The sequence below is a fragment of the Echiichthys vipera genome (assembly GCF_963691815.1).
Source record: "Echiichthys vipera genome assembly, chromosome: 8".
Lineage (NCBI taxonomy): Eukaryota > Metazoa > Chordata > Actinopteri > Perciformes > Trachinidae > Echiichthys > Echiichthys vipera.
The window spans coordinates 23,983,853-23,996,651 of NC_139833.1; the positions used below are offsets into that span (position 1 = coordinate 23,983,853).

The 12,799-nt window shown below is 37.6% G+C and overlaps 1 protein-coding gene across 2 annotated transcripts in view; it reads left to right on the forward strand.

Moving 5' to 3' along the window:
* Positions 1 to 11,991, forward strand: part of grb10b (growth factor receptor-bound protein 10b) — a 72,969-nt gene extending 60,978 nt beyond the window's left edge. The window contains exons 7-17 of one of the 2 annotated variants that reach the window (XM_083918133.1): positions 316 to 431; positions 1,406 to 1,480; positions 3,114 to 3,251; positions 3,521 to 3,631; positions 3,807 to 3,905; positions 4,003 to 4,080; positions 4,623 to 4,739; positions 5,053 to 5,119; positions 5,229 to 5,316; positions 5,468 to 5,561; positions 6,929 to 11,991. In XM_083918133.1, the coding sequence (XP_083774259.1) occupies positions 316 to 431; positions 1,406 to 1,480; positions 3,114 to 3,251; positions 3,521 to 3,631; positions 3,807 to 3,905; positions 4,003 to 4,080; positions 4,623 to 4,739; positions 5,053 to 5,119; positions 5,229 to 5,316; positions 5,468 to 5,561; positions 6,929 to 7,075 (1,130 nt within the window). In that variant the 3' untranslated portion in view covers positions 7,076 to 11,991. The remainder of the gene's footprint in view (positions 1 to 315; positions 432 to 1,405; positions 1,481 to 3,113; positions 3,252 to 3,520; positions 3,632 to 3,806; positions 3,906 to 4,002; positions 4,081 to 4,622; positions 4,740 to 5,052; positions 5,120 to 5,228; positions 5,317 to 5,467; positions 5,562 to 6,928) is intronic. The other variant, XM_083918134.1, reaches the window with a different exon arrangement.
* The last annotated feature ends 808 nt before the right edge of the window (positions 11,992 to 12,799 follow it).

Sequence of the window (12,799 nt, forward strand, 5' to 3'; positions counted from 1 at the left end):
TTGGGATTCAGTGTGTGTACTTTTATTTTCAGTTTCATTTGAATGATTTTCTAGACTTTCTGTTTCTGATAAACAATCTTTCCCTTAAATTCTAATTTACTTAATATCTATATGTGACATACTGAGAAAAATGTGATTGGAACCTTAACGACTGCAGTACTGTATGGTCAGATAGGAATAAAACTTATTATGATCCGCTACATTGACAGACCATGTTATATTAATGTATGTTTTATAATTAGTTCTGAAATAGTTGGAATGATAAATGCTAACCTCCTTTATTGTTGTCATTCCTCTCTTTCTGTCTCACAACAGAGCGCTGTCTAGAAGACCATGAGCTGGTGGTTCAGGTCCAGGCCTCTATGAACAGCGACAGCAGATTCCTCTTCAGAAAGAACTATGCCAAATATGAATTCTTCAGAAACCCCTTGGTAATTACTTTTTTCTATCACTCCTGACGTCCTCTTGATGAAATATGTGACCCCTATAGCCTGTAAAAAAAATCCACCTGCGGCAAAAGCTCTCATTCATTCTTAGATGATTTGAAATAAATGGTTAAATGTACAGTATATGGCTACTAGAGGATAGCGGTATTACACCACATGGTTTCTCAGAAGGCTTTCTTAAACAAATGGATTTATTAAGGAATATTTCACATTATTATACATAATGCATTATATTCAGGGGTTAAGCACAAAATGATTTGCGAGTCTCAAAAAGTTGTCCAGGAGGAATTTGTACATTGTATTGAATGAATGAATGAATGAATTAAGTTATATGCATTTAAAACTGCTCTATTATTCCTGAAATCAGGCATGGTGCCTGAGCACTTTAAGCTGTATACATTTTCAACCAGTTCTAGAAATATACACTCAGAAAATAAAGATTAAATAATATAAGCTAATAACAATGAACATATTCAGTATCAGTCCATTGCTGACAATTTAAATAAAGAATCAGTTGAAATAAATCCATTTCTAAATCAGCCCAAGTCTTGTTTTCTGCATTATATTATGTTCTGTAAAAAGAAGGTTGTCATATCGGAAAACATACATGCCAATACTGAACGATCTCATAGGCTAATATCGGCTGATAATATCTGCTGATCTGGCTCTGGTTTCTAATATTTAGGGCATTCAGTCAAGTGAAAAGAGACGTTCAAGAGTTTACTGGTGTATTTTGTATGTGGCCACATTGCCACGAGATTAAAGAAAAGACATGTTCTTTGACAGAGTATCTGTCTATGTCTTGTATTCTTGTGAAATATTATGACAGCTGTCTGTGCTAATGAGATTTGCGTGACGTTTCTTTTTCTGTCACAAATTCCTACCCTGTAATTATTGTCACAGTGGCTAATGTTCTGTCTGTCTGCCTGCCTCCGTGTCTCTCCACCTTCTTCCACCAGTCATTTTTCCCGGAGCATATGATTGCGTGGTGCCAGGAAACCAATCGTACAATTCCACCATCTCAGCTCCTTCAGGTACACGCAGCACACACACTCGCATGCGCTTCTCTCTGTGGCTGCCTCTCATTCTGTCTCCTCTTCCTGACACGCACACAGCTTAGCTTACCTCAGAGTCAGCATCCACTATATACTGTACAATCAAGCTGACATACCTCACCTCTGACCCTGAGACGGCGTGTCTCGTCAGAGCCTGCAGTAATAACTACCGTTGATCCCCTGTTGACACAAGACTGTCTTGGCACACGCAACGCAGGCCCCACACTTGCGATGGATGGTATTAGGGAGTCAGAAATAGAACATACAGTTCCTCACATACCTACTGTATGTTTTCACAGTACAAATTTGCACACTTGTGTCATGCTACAGTACGTATCTGCTCCACAGACCGCTCATAGGCCATACATTGCTTTCACAAAAGATGTGAAGAGGAGAAAAAGTCTAAGAGTGGACCAGACAAAAAGATTCTTGGGATTTTGAAAACCTTTGGTCTTAATGGATGGAGGGTTTACATGCTCTCTGGCTCTCTCTTGTATCAAGTAATTGAGCTGTCAGAGACAGAACCACAAGTGGAATCCATCCCTTCATCCTTGCCACTCACAGAAAGCTTTTAACTCCCCTGCTGATCATATAGACGTTATGCTCTACATAGAGGAGTCAATAAATGAATGGGGATGCGATGAGTGAGCCTGAGTTGTGTCAGGAATCCCCAATGTTTGACTTATTCTAAGCGCAAGATCTTTGCACTTAATTAGAGTGCTGTATAAACCAAGACGCTTTCTGACATGAGCTCATCCAGGTGTCTGTAATTTTTGCCATTTATGGGAAAAGCATATGTCAACGCAAAGAAGCAAGGTGCAGTTCCTCAGAAAGAGAGCTTTTTGAATGAGCGTCGCGTGTGAGTGTGCACTCTACAAATACTGGTAAATGCTCATGCATGAGGCCCATTGTGGGATGTTTCCAAAACACTTAGAAACATGTGCTTTAAATATTGAGGACTCCTCTGGAACAGTTTATCTTCCAGCTGCAAGCCACAGATTCCATATCAGCTCTTATAACTTAACCTGCCACTTCTTGGTGTGCTATTTTTGGGAAACATGGAAACTCCAAATACTTACAGACACCCACGAGACAATTTAGACTTTAAGTGTCTTCAATAGAAAGGCACTATATGTCAAGTCAATGTATGTACTGTATTTGTTGTGGCAGGCACAGTACATGACACACACTTTTTCCCCCTTTTTTTCTTCTTCTTTTTGTATTTAAAATAGAAAAAAGAAAAGGATTTTAGGAGTCCATCACAGGCCCAAATCATGTATACACCGCACATATGTATTTTATGTATGTCAGACAATAGCACAATGCCGTGGTGTGTAAGAATTCAAGCTGCCACCTTCTCAACCACCAGCTGTCAGTCTTGCACCGATGCAGGAAGCCCAGACGACACTGTGTTCTTTGACAAAAAGCAATTGCCTCCTGTCTGTAATGCCTCTACAGATGCTGTCTGCTCCAGCTTTCACTATCTGGCTGTGGCAGTGAAAGAGAGCGTATAGCCTTCCAATGTGATCTAGTGTGGCCTTCCTGAGATGAAAACATCCAAACTTTTGTGTGCTGATCCCCTGCTCCATGCCTTTCTCGCTCCCACCCTCAGAACTTCCTAGCAACCAGTAGCTGTCCAGAGATCCAGGGTTATCTGTATGTGAAGGAGGTGGGCAGGAAGTCGTGGAAGAAAGTTTACATGTTCCTGCGGCGCTCAGGACTCTACTGCTCTACAAAAGGAACCTCAAAGGTAACAGCAACTCAATCTGTCAGTCATTTTTCATGTAATGTAACTTTGTAATTACAGTCATTATTTCTCATTAAAGAATTCAAATGCATACTACATTGAAATTGTGTGGTAATAACACGGTAAATATTCTGGATGAAACCCACTTACCTTCAAAGGATCAGCCTTGTGTTGATGGTGGTCTCTCTATGTACGGTATGCGCATGCCTGTCAGTATACCTCCAGGCTCTCTCTTCATGATGTTCTGACTTTTTAATTATTTCTGTCTCCAGGAGCCCAGACATCTACAGTTTCTAGCAGACCTTGAAGACAGCAACATCTTCACTGTCATCACAGGCAAAAAGCAGCACAGTGCACCCACAGACTACGAGTTCTGTATCAAGGTGAGTCTCAGATGACACAACTGAGATGAAGCTGATTTCTAATGAAATATTATGAGCTAAGGGATGATTGACATTCTGTGCAGTTTGTCATCGTGCTTATGTATATATGGGTGCTGATGTTCTGGTTTATTGCTGTATTTCTAAACGTTTTTTAATTAACCCCATATTCTCTCAGCCCAATAAATGTCGAGGCGAGTTGAAGGAGATTAGGATTCTTTGTGCAGAGGATGAACAGGGCAGGACATGTTGGATGACTGCCTTCCGGCTCTTTAAGGTAACCCCATAACAAAAAAATATATTAGTTTTGGGTGATGGGTACGATACACTCATTAAGAATGTTTATTCACCAGTGTGTTCCTTTTTCTTCACAGTATGGGATTGTGTTGTACCAGAATTATAAGATTCCCCAACAAAGAAAAACCTTACTTTCACACTTCTCAGCACCTATGGTAAGTTTATGCTTTATTTAACGTTCTTTTTTCTTTCTTTTTTTTTTCAGTACACAAGGTCAAGAGACACATACACATATACATACAAACATGAAGGAACGTAATAACATCACCAAATAAAAGAAAACAAAAATAGCATCAAATTAGAAAAAAATTAGAAAGAGAATCATTAAAGTTTTAATAAAAAAAAGAATAGTAATAACGCACTTTCCATTGAGGCGTTGTAGCTGTAGGTGTTATATAAAGTTAAAGTAACTTAAAACTACTACTACTGACTCAACTTTTTCAGTAAAACACTGATTTAAATAACTCCCAGAACTTTTTAAAACACTGTTTGTGCAGGAATACGATTGTAATATATGTACCAGGGATAGCTAACTAACTATTCTGACAAGTTTAAGAGAATGGAGACAATCCCCAAAATGCTTACCTGTGCCATCTCACAGCCTTTCTTTACATTCTTACACAGCTACACCCTGACACTTGTGTTGCTGCCTTTGTACACACATTTTGACTCGTTGTGTATCGCTGTCTTCCCTTAGCGGAGTGTATCAGAGAACTCCCTTGTGGCGATGGATTTCTCAGGGAGGATAGGCAGGGTGATTGACAACCCTGTCGAAGCTCAGAGCGCTGCCATGGAGGAGGGACACGCGTGGAGGGTGAGACACAACCTCAGTTATCTCTGTCAATTCTTGCAGCAGACCTAACATTTATTTTTGCTCAAATATTCATGCAGAGCTTATTTTCCTCTGGTTGATTGTGTTGATTGTTATTCAGTCTATTCATAAAGCTGATATGGCTGTAGGGCAACTGGCAAAATATGAAAAATGTCAGTAATTTGCACATTTCATTTTTATAAGAAATGTGAGGCCCCTCCACAACGTGTTGAGAAAAACTGTAAATACAGTAGAATAACCCACCAGATCATGAACTAATCCCCGTTGTTTTGTCTGTGTGTGGCATCTCTCTCAGAAGAGGAGTCAACGAATGAACATATTAGGCTCCCATAGTCCACTACACCACTCCTCGCTAAGCTCAGGTAAACAATACATGGTTTTTAACATCTTTCAGTATGTTTTCTTTCAGTTTAAATATTGTGAACAATTTGAAAATGCCTTTTGAAAAATGATTTATTATTTCCTCTGCAGTCATCCACATAGCTCAGTTGTGGTTCCACGGCAGGATAACCAGAGAAGAATCCCATCGCATTATCCACCAGCAGGGACAAGTGGATGGGTGAGGGAGCTGGAGCTAAAACTCATATTACACATGCAGTTTTCCTATTCACGGAATAAACACAAATGAATACCATTATTTATTTATTTATTTTCTTACTACAACTATAAAAAGTCAGCTGAATAGTGTCCTCCTTTCTCTTGTTGCACAGGTTGTTTCTGCTGAGAGTCAGTCAGAGTAACCCCAAGGCGTTTGTGCTCACATTGTGCCATCACCAGAAAATCAAACATTTCCAGATACTACCGGTATGGATTTCTGAGTTTTTAATATTAATGCATATTGGTTGTGTTTTGGGTTTTTTACTTTTATTTATTTATTAATTTTGGCCATTGAATGCTGAAAGCAGTAGTGGTTTAATTATTAAAACTGTCTTTTAGTTCTTTATATCTTTTTATCATTTAAAATATAATGATACATTTTTTTCATTAAAGGCTTCATACTTAAATGCCTTTTTACATTTAATATCTAATAGTTCATACATTATATTCTGATCTAACAAATCTATAAATCTTAGAGTCTTCAAAAACGTTTAATGTATGTCTAATATCTCTCTAATAGGCCTATCTATCTCCTCTACATTGCATGATTCCAAGGGGCACTCACAAGGGGGACCCCCCCTAGAATATTTCCTATCTTGTAAGGGGTCCTTGGCTGAAAAAAGATCTGACTAATTTATGTCAAAATGCTGCCCTATTCTTTTGATCCCATTGCTGCATCAGTTGACCCAATAACATTATACTTTATTGCTGACAGTGAATAATTGTGGTGTGAGCTCTGTCAGTCCCAAAAGGAAAACCATCAAACATTTAGAGGACAATGGATGATTTGATCTTACTTGAGTACAACATGTTGCCCAAAAAATCCAGGATCTCTGTACAACAGTGGTTTCACCTCAGAAAATATCAAGCTCTCTCAAGTACCAACACTAAGACCAATGTTAAAATGCAGTAGCGTAAGTAGAAACTATTCAGCTACGAGCAAGTAGGTTTATTCATAATCAAAATATTATTTATTGTAAATTGTCTTCAGCCACAGCTTCAGTATGAAGGGTTAGCATCAGAACTGTGAAACCAATCATTTTACCTCTGCTCACTTTCTTGCAATCACAGTTTAGCTCACAACTCATGAGCATGACTACGTAACAGGCTGATATTGAAACAAAAATATGACAGGAAATGCTAAACTTATTTTAAATTACATTTCACGGACCTAAAAAGTTTAGTTTTTTTCTTAGTATTATATAAATTTATTAATTAATGTTTCCTTTTTTTAGTTTGGAGATTCCTTCAAGCACCACCAGAGTACAAGTACCACAGTTTGAGAACCAGTGCTCTACCATATAGAAAATCAATGTAAAATAATATAATATGGTTGCAGATGCATTCATTTAGCTCACTGTTTTATCCAAAGTGCATTCAGAAGAATCCTAAGGGTACATAAAAATTCAGTCATGGGTTATATATGTGATTTTTAACTAGCCCACACATGTAAAATCATTGTTATAGTCCTAAAAAAAAAAAGAAAAAAGAAAGAAGTCTGACATTCTGGTCCTTTCTTTTCTCTTGCCATGTGTCACTGCTCCCTCCTGCCCCGGACTCTTTGACACTGGCAGTGTGAAGAGGACGGCCAAGTCTTCTTCAGCCTTGACGACGGCTCCACCAAATTCACCGACCTGATTCAGCTGGTGGAGTTCTACCAGCTCAACAGAGGAGTGCTGCCTTGTAAACTCAAACACCCGTGCACCGTCGTGGCCTTATGACATCTTCGGATCATCTGACCCCATGTCCCCTATCACTTGACCTGACTCTGCCTAAAACAAACAGAACAACAAGAATCTTTCTGTTGGTTAGTTGTTTTTGTTTTTATCTTTACAAGAAGCTGGTGAATTGACTGATGTTTCGTTGTCGTTTTAACTTGCCGTGAGTTCGCCGAAGACTGCTAAATTGTTGGACGCCTTTTGAGGAGTCGGATGCACAACCTGCTCCTGAGGTTCCTCAGTCAAGAAGAGAGAAGATAAAGGAAACGAACACTGCCGTTTGTGTCAATGCTGTTGCAAAACCGTCCACAATCTTGCTACCCATAGTCAACAATAAGCTTGGACACAGTGACCCTCAAGGTTTTTTCACGCAGCTCAAGTTTAGACTGTGTTTCCCTTCAACTGGACAAATCAGCAGAACAGTTCAAGCTTTCGTGTGAACCACTCTGCTCTCTGAGAGCAAACTGTAGTCTCATTCTTCACACGTCCTCAAACTTAATACTGTAGATGGAGAGTTGATTGTCTTAGTTTTGCACTCATCGAACTGGGAGTGGCCTTTGACGGTGCATGACTTTTCAGCTGTCTTTACTGTGAGATGGTGCCACCGCCCTCTAGTGTCATAGCCATGCAAGGACATGTCAAAAGTAAACACGCAGGACATTTGGAGGTCCCAGTGTTGCTTTTGAATCCTTTTGACGTTTGGAAACATGTGTTTATCGCTTCAAACTAGCCTGGAGCAAAGTGGCTAAAGGAAAGATCTGGAACTGTTGAAACGAAGTATTTTTTTAGTAGTGGGTGCTACAAAATCTGAAATGCACCGTACAGTAATGTACTTGCTCATCTATCACCACACAGGGTTTCTTTTCTCAATGATACATTCATTGCAGTTTTGTATTGTTATCAAAAGACTCTTTTAGAATATATATTTTTAAAGCCCAACTTTTGCATTCTGGATATCTGCAGCTCTTCACTATTCACATATGCTACAACAAGGTCATCCTGTACTCGTATTCTGCATGCTCCATTCCCCTTAAGTTTGTAACTTCCACAAAAATAATCAGCAATAATCCAACGATGGTGTCATTCAGGGTGAAATAAAGTAATAAAGTGAGAGGAGTTCTGTAACCAGTTAGACCGTTTTGGTGATTGTAAAGTTGAGACGTGAAACCAGGTAACTATTTGGGGGAAACTAGTAAGTGCAGATGCTGTAGTTCACTGCAGGCAAAGGCATGGTGACACCTGTAAGTTGGACAATGGGTGTGTGAACCTTTTGTTTAGTTCTCACCACAGCACAGGGAAGGATAACCACTAGCATTTCCTTCAGGTGTTTTTTAGCAAATCAAAGTAAAGAGAAATTGCAATATTTTTCAAAATAAAATTACATCAGCCCCGAGAGTGGATCCTGTGGAAAACATATGTCCTGGTTCTGGACCCTCTTTTCACATACAGTATGTTTCACATATTGTTCAACAAATTGCTTCCTACTGTAACGGTAGGCATAAATAACTAGGAGCATGGTTTACTGTGCTCTGACTCCACACCGATAGCAAACTATGTTCATTACATTCCATATAATGCTGCCCTTTTCTGCCTGGAAGTGCAGTATCACATATACGTGTCCTGCCTAATGAACACAACTTCTTTACGAATTCAGTCAAACTGTCTACAAAAAGTCAGCTGTTGCTACAGTATGGGAATAATATTTAAAGAGACAGGTGTATTGAAATGATAGCTCCCTTTATCTCTTCTTCCTCTCGGCCTGTCTCACCCGGTCTCATTGCACTTTATTTAGCCTGCTGTGAAAATACACTGTCAGGGCTGTGGCAGCAGAGTAAAACTGGAAATGTTAGGACTCAGACTTCTGACTGTAAAAGTACTTCAGGGCCCACTTTGATTGCTTTAACCCATGACTCTTGATTTTAAAATAGTGAGTTTGCAAAAAGCATCAGATGTTAAGCAGAGTACTGTATGTAGAACTTTTACTGAGTTACTTTGAGGGCACTGGATACACCTACATGTTTTCCCACACAGTGTCCTTCCTAGAGTTTTACTAATTTCGCACAGTCAGTCAAAACAATTTGAATGGGTAACAATTCGTGTTTTGGCGATGGAACTCCTGTAATTAACTATATTGAAAGGAAGATTTCAGCGAGGTATCTCTGGTTAACCTGTTTTTAATGTCTGGTAGATCAGAACTAAATGGATGAACATTGAATGGCAAAACATTACCTTCTCAAATTCTGGAAAGAAGTGTGGATAAATGCCCAAAGTTATTGGAAGTATTTCTAATGATATTCATTCATCTGTCACTCCAAGCTTATAATCACCCTTTTTGAAATGACGCACCACAAAGGTCTGTTTTTTGTTTTGTTTTGTTATTCCAAGACTATAAGTGAAATTACCCCAAAACATACATTTTAAAGTTTTATTTAGTCCAAGCTTTGGTGGTAGTTGTGGTTAGGTTACCAGTCAGCAGACAATTTAGATCTACTTGTACTTACCTGTGATCCAACAATCAACAGTCATGATGCAGAATAGCCGCACCATTTTGACTCTTTGTGCATGATCACCATTATCTATCTAAGATGCAATGACTCAATCATTTTTTAAGTATTGTTGCAGCAAAATGTATTTATTTATCTGGATGTGACTGATTACTTGAACCTTTTAGATTTCTTTTCTTCAGCGCTGTTCTGTACTGTTTTCTATTGTCAATACTATGAAATGATGATGACCAGTGTGATTTAATATTATAATTATTGTAATGACATAGCACCTGTTGTTTTATTTTGATTTTTTTTTTTTGTTTAGAAATATTTTTTGTCATCATAAATGCTAGTTATGAAGTGATGTTTTAAAGCACACTGGCATCCATAGTGTTAACATTGTCATTCCAATCGATGACAAGTGGAATCTTGAAAACAAAAAAATACCTGAGTTTCCCAAAGCATTACTCACTGAGATTATTTTTTTTATTTTTTTTTTTTTTAACCATTTTAATTAGTGTTTTCAATGCTCCCAGATCTATTAAAAAAATATATTCTGTTAAGAATTCCGACCCTTTTATGTTAAAAAGCCTCAAGTGTTCCTGTCATCACTTTTTGTGGTGACCTAAACCAGCAAAAACAGATATGAATTAAAGTAATAAAGCCACAAATGTTTTTGGGAAACTGGGTCGTGTTGGCCTCAACATTCTCATAATTCACTGTTTAATCATATTGCGTTGAAGAAAGCACTGTTGAAATTTAGATGTAGCAATAAGCCCTTTACATTCAAGTTACTAATGAAAATCTTTAAATCCTTAGATTAGATGAAGAAACGCATATCAGCTACCCCCGCCACACACTCATACAGACACAGTAACGCATTGTCACATTTTTTCATACTCTTACATAGGCATTAAACATTTATATAACAATTTTAGGTCATTCAAATCATACCAGAGATTGTTAGATAGGTAGTAAACAGTATTCAACTCCTTTAAGCGGAAAGGAGGACTTTCATTTAGTAGGTCAGGTTTATTTTGCATGAATGTGGATTTTGAGTTTATTTTGTACAGATTCTGTCACTGATATTCAATATGTGGATATTTAAAGGAATCTGGATTATAAAAATACATACATTATTTTGTAGTTGCTTGAAAGTCATCCTAAGCTATTGAGACATTACTGAACTGTTGATGCTAGCTGTTTCAAAAGCCCCCTATATTTTCATATGTTGACATCTGATAACAGATGTGAGGGACAGGTAGACTTTAAGGAGGTGGAGTGGGTATTTACATAGAAACTCTCATATCCACTTACTGTAATTACTAATCCACTTAAATGCAAAAGGCAGAGAGTTAATTCAATTAGTGAAGCCATGAAAAAGAAATCAGGGGATTTGGATATCCACAATTTTACACTTAACAGAAATGAATGTAACTGGGATGCTCAGGGTGACTTGGAGCATGTTTAAAAACTACTGGTCCATCAGCTCTCTTTGACTTTTATGTACGTGATGATGAATTCATAAATATTTTAGTTTTTCAAGCTTGGAGGTGTTACGATAGACTTTTCCCCTTTATGTGCTGCCCCAATCTGCTAGTTGTGATTACTTGAAAAATATCCTTGCAACAAAATAGAGTAGATGAAATACTATTTAAAGAGTACAGTTAACAGTGTTATTCGTTATATTGTTTAAGCTGTTTATTAAAAATATATACTTGCCTGGCTACCTGAGCTGATATAAAAGCCCATCTCTAACCATGTTACCTATTCACCCTTAAGCATCACTCAATATCCTGTCATCAATTCTAGTAAATCAGAAAAAATGATTACTTGATCTGATCAATTTCATAATATTACAAATAGACACTCAAACATGTTGATAAAATAACTGACAGGAAAGGGCAGTGTCAGTTTTGGTAGCCAGGTAACCACAGATGGTGCCTCTGATGACTTCTCTTTCTCTGCACAAACCAGACAACATGTGGACCAAATCGGACAACGCTACCGTTCAGAGGGGACTGTTCACACTCAAAACCCTTTCAATTTTATTAAGACTTGGATATGGCACTCCGAATGATTCTGGCGAAAGGTGATTGAGAATGAATGCTTGTATTTTCAGTTCACTCTTGGAGTTGAAAGTGAATTGGCCCCGATCCTGCAAAGATGAATTCATCGTTTGTCATCTTGACTCATGCATTTTCGTAGTGTTGTCACAAAGCAAGATGCCGTTGCTGTACAAATGAGTAATGTAAAAATATATCTATATATAAAAATATAAACTATTATGTATTTCAGGGAATGCAAAAAAGAAAACAGTAACTTGTCTCTTTTTCATGAGAGAGCTCCTGTATTCAAAATGTGCTTTGCTTCAATCTGTACATAGTTGAATGGCTTATAAATCTTAATTGTAACCTTTTCAGGTATTTTTGTACAAATAAGGGACTGATATATTCTGTTTATTGTAATTAGAATAAAACATTAATACATTGATAAAAAAAATACCTAAACTGTCTTTGTCTTTGTTGAGGGGAACTTCATTTGAAACTTTTGGCTTTACTTTTTAAAGAATAAAACACTGCTGTATTAGAATTGTGTAATATATTTACTGTGTTATACAAACCATATACATGTGAATTGGTTGTCATAACTATTGTTATTCAGCTGTCTAGAAAACAAAGGTTCCTATCCTGGGCCAAATAATTATATTAAGGTCAAATATATTAATTTCCACTGGAAGAGAAACCCTTAGTATTTCCACTAGGTGGTGCAACATCACAACAAATTAAAGTGCTGATAAAAAAGTCATCACAAGTTATCATGGGGAACATTGTAGTAGAAATACCATCAAATCCTGCAAATGATTCATTATGTGACGCATAAATGCTGATGCAAATCAGGTCAATGTTGAGTCCCGCACTAAGAACACTGCATTAATTAAATTGAGAATTGACCCTTTGACACCACCTCTGGTCTGTTGTGTCACACCCTTTGGATTAACAGTCATGCAAAAATGATGAGGTTTCAAGGCTTAAAGTTTTGAGGTGGGCAAAGGTTAAAGATTAAGATCTCTGAAGGTTTGCAGTCAGCTGCCAGAGTAACTTTTACATAACCTTTTACACAGACATAATGAAACAAGGTTAGATTGTCAAGAAACACATGAAGAAAATGGCATAATGTAAAGCAATCTGGTGCATTGGCTCTGGGATAAATAATACCCTTATAAAGTTTAGAATGTTCT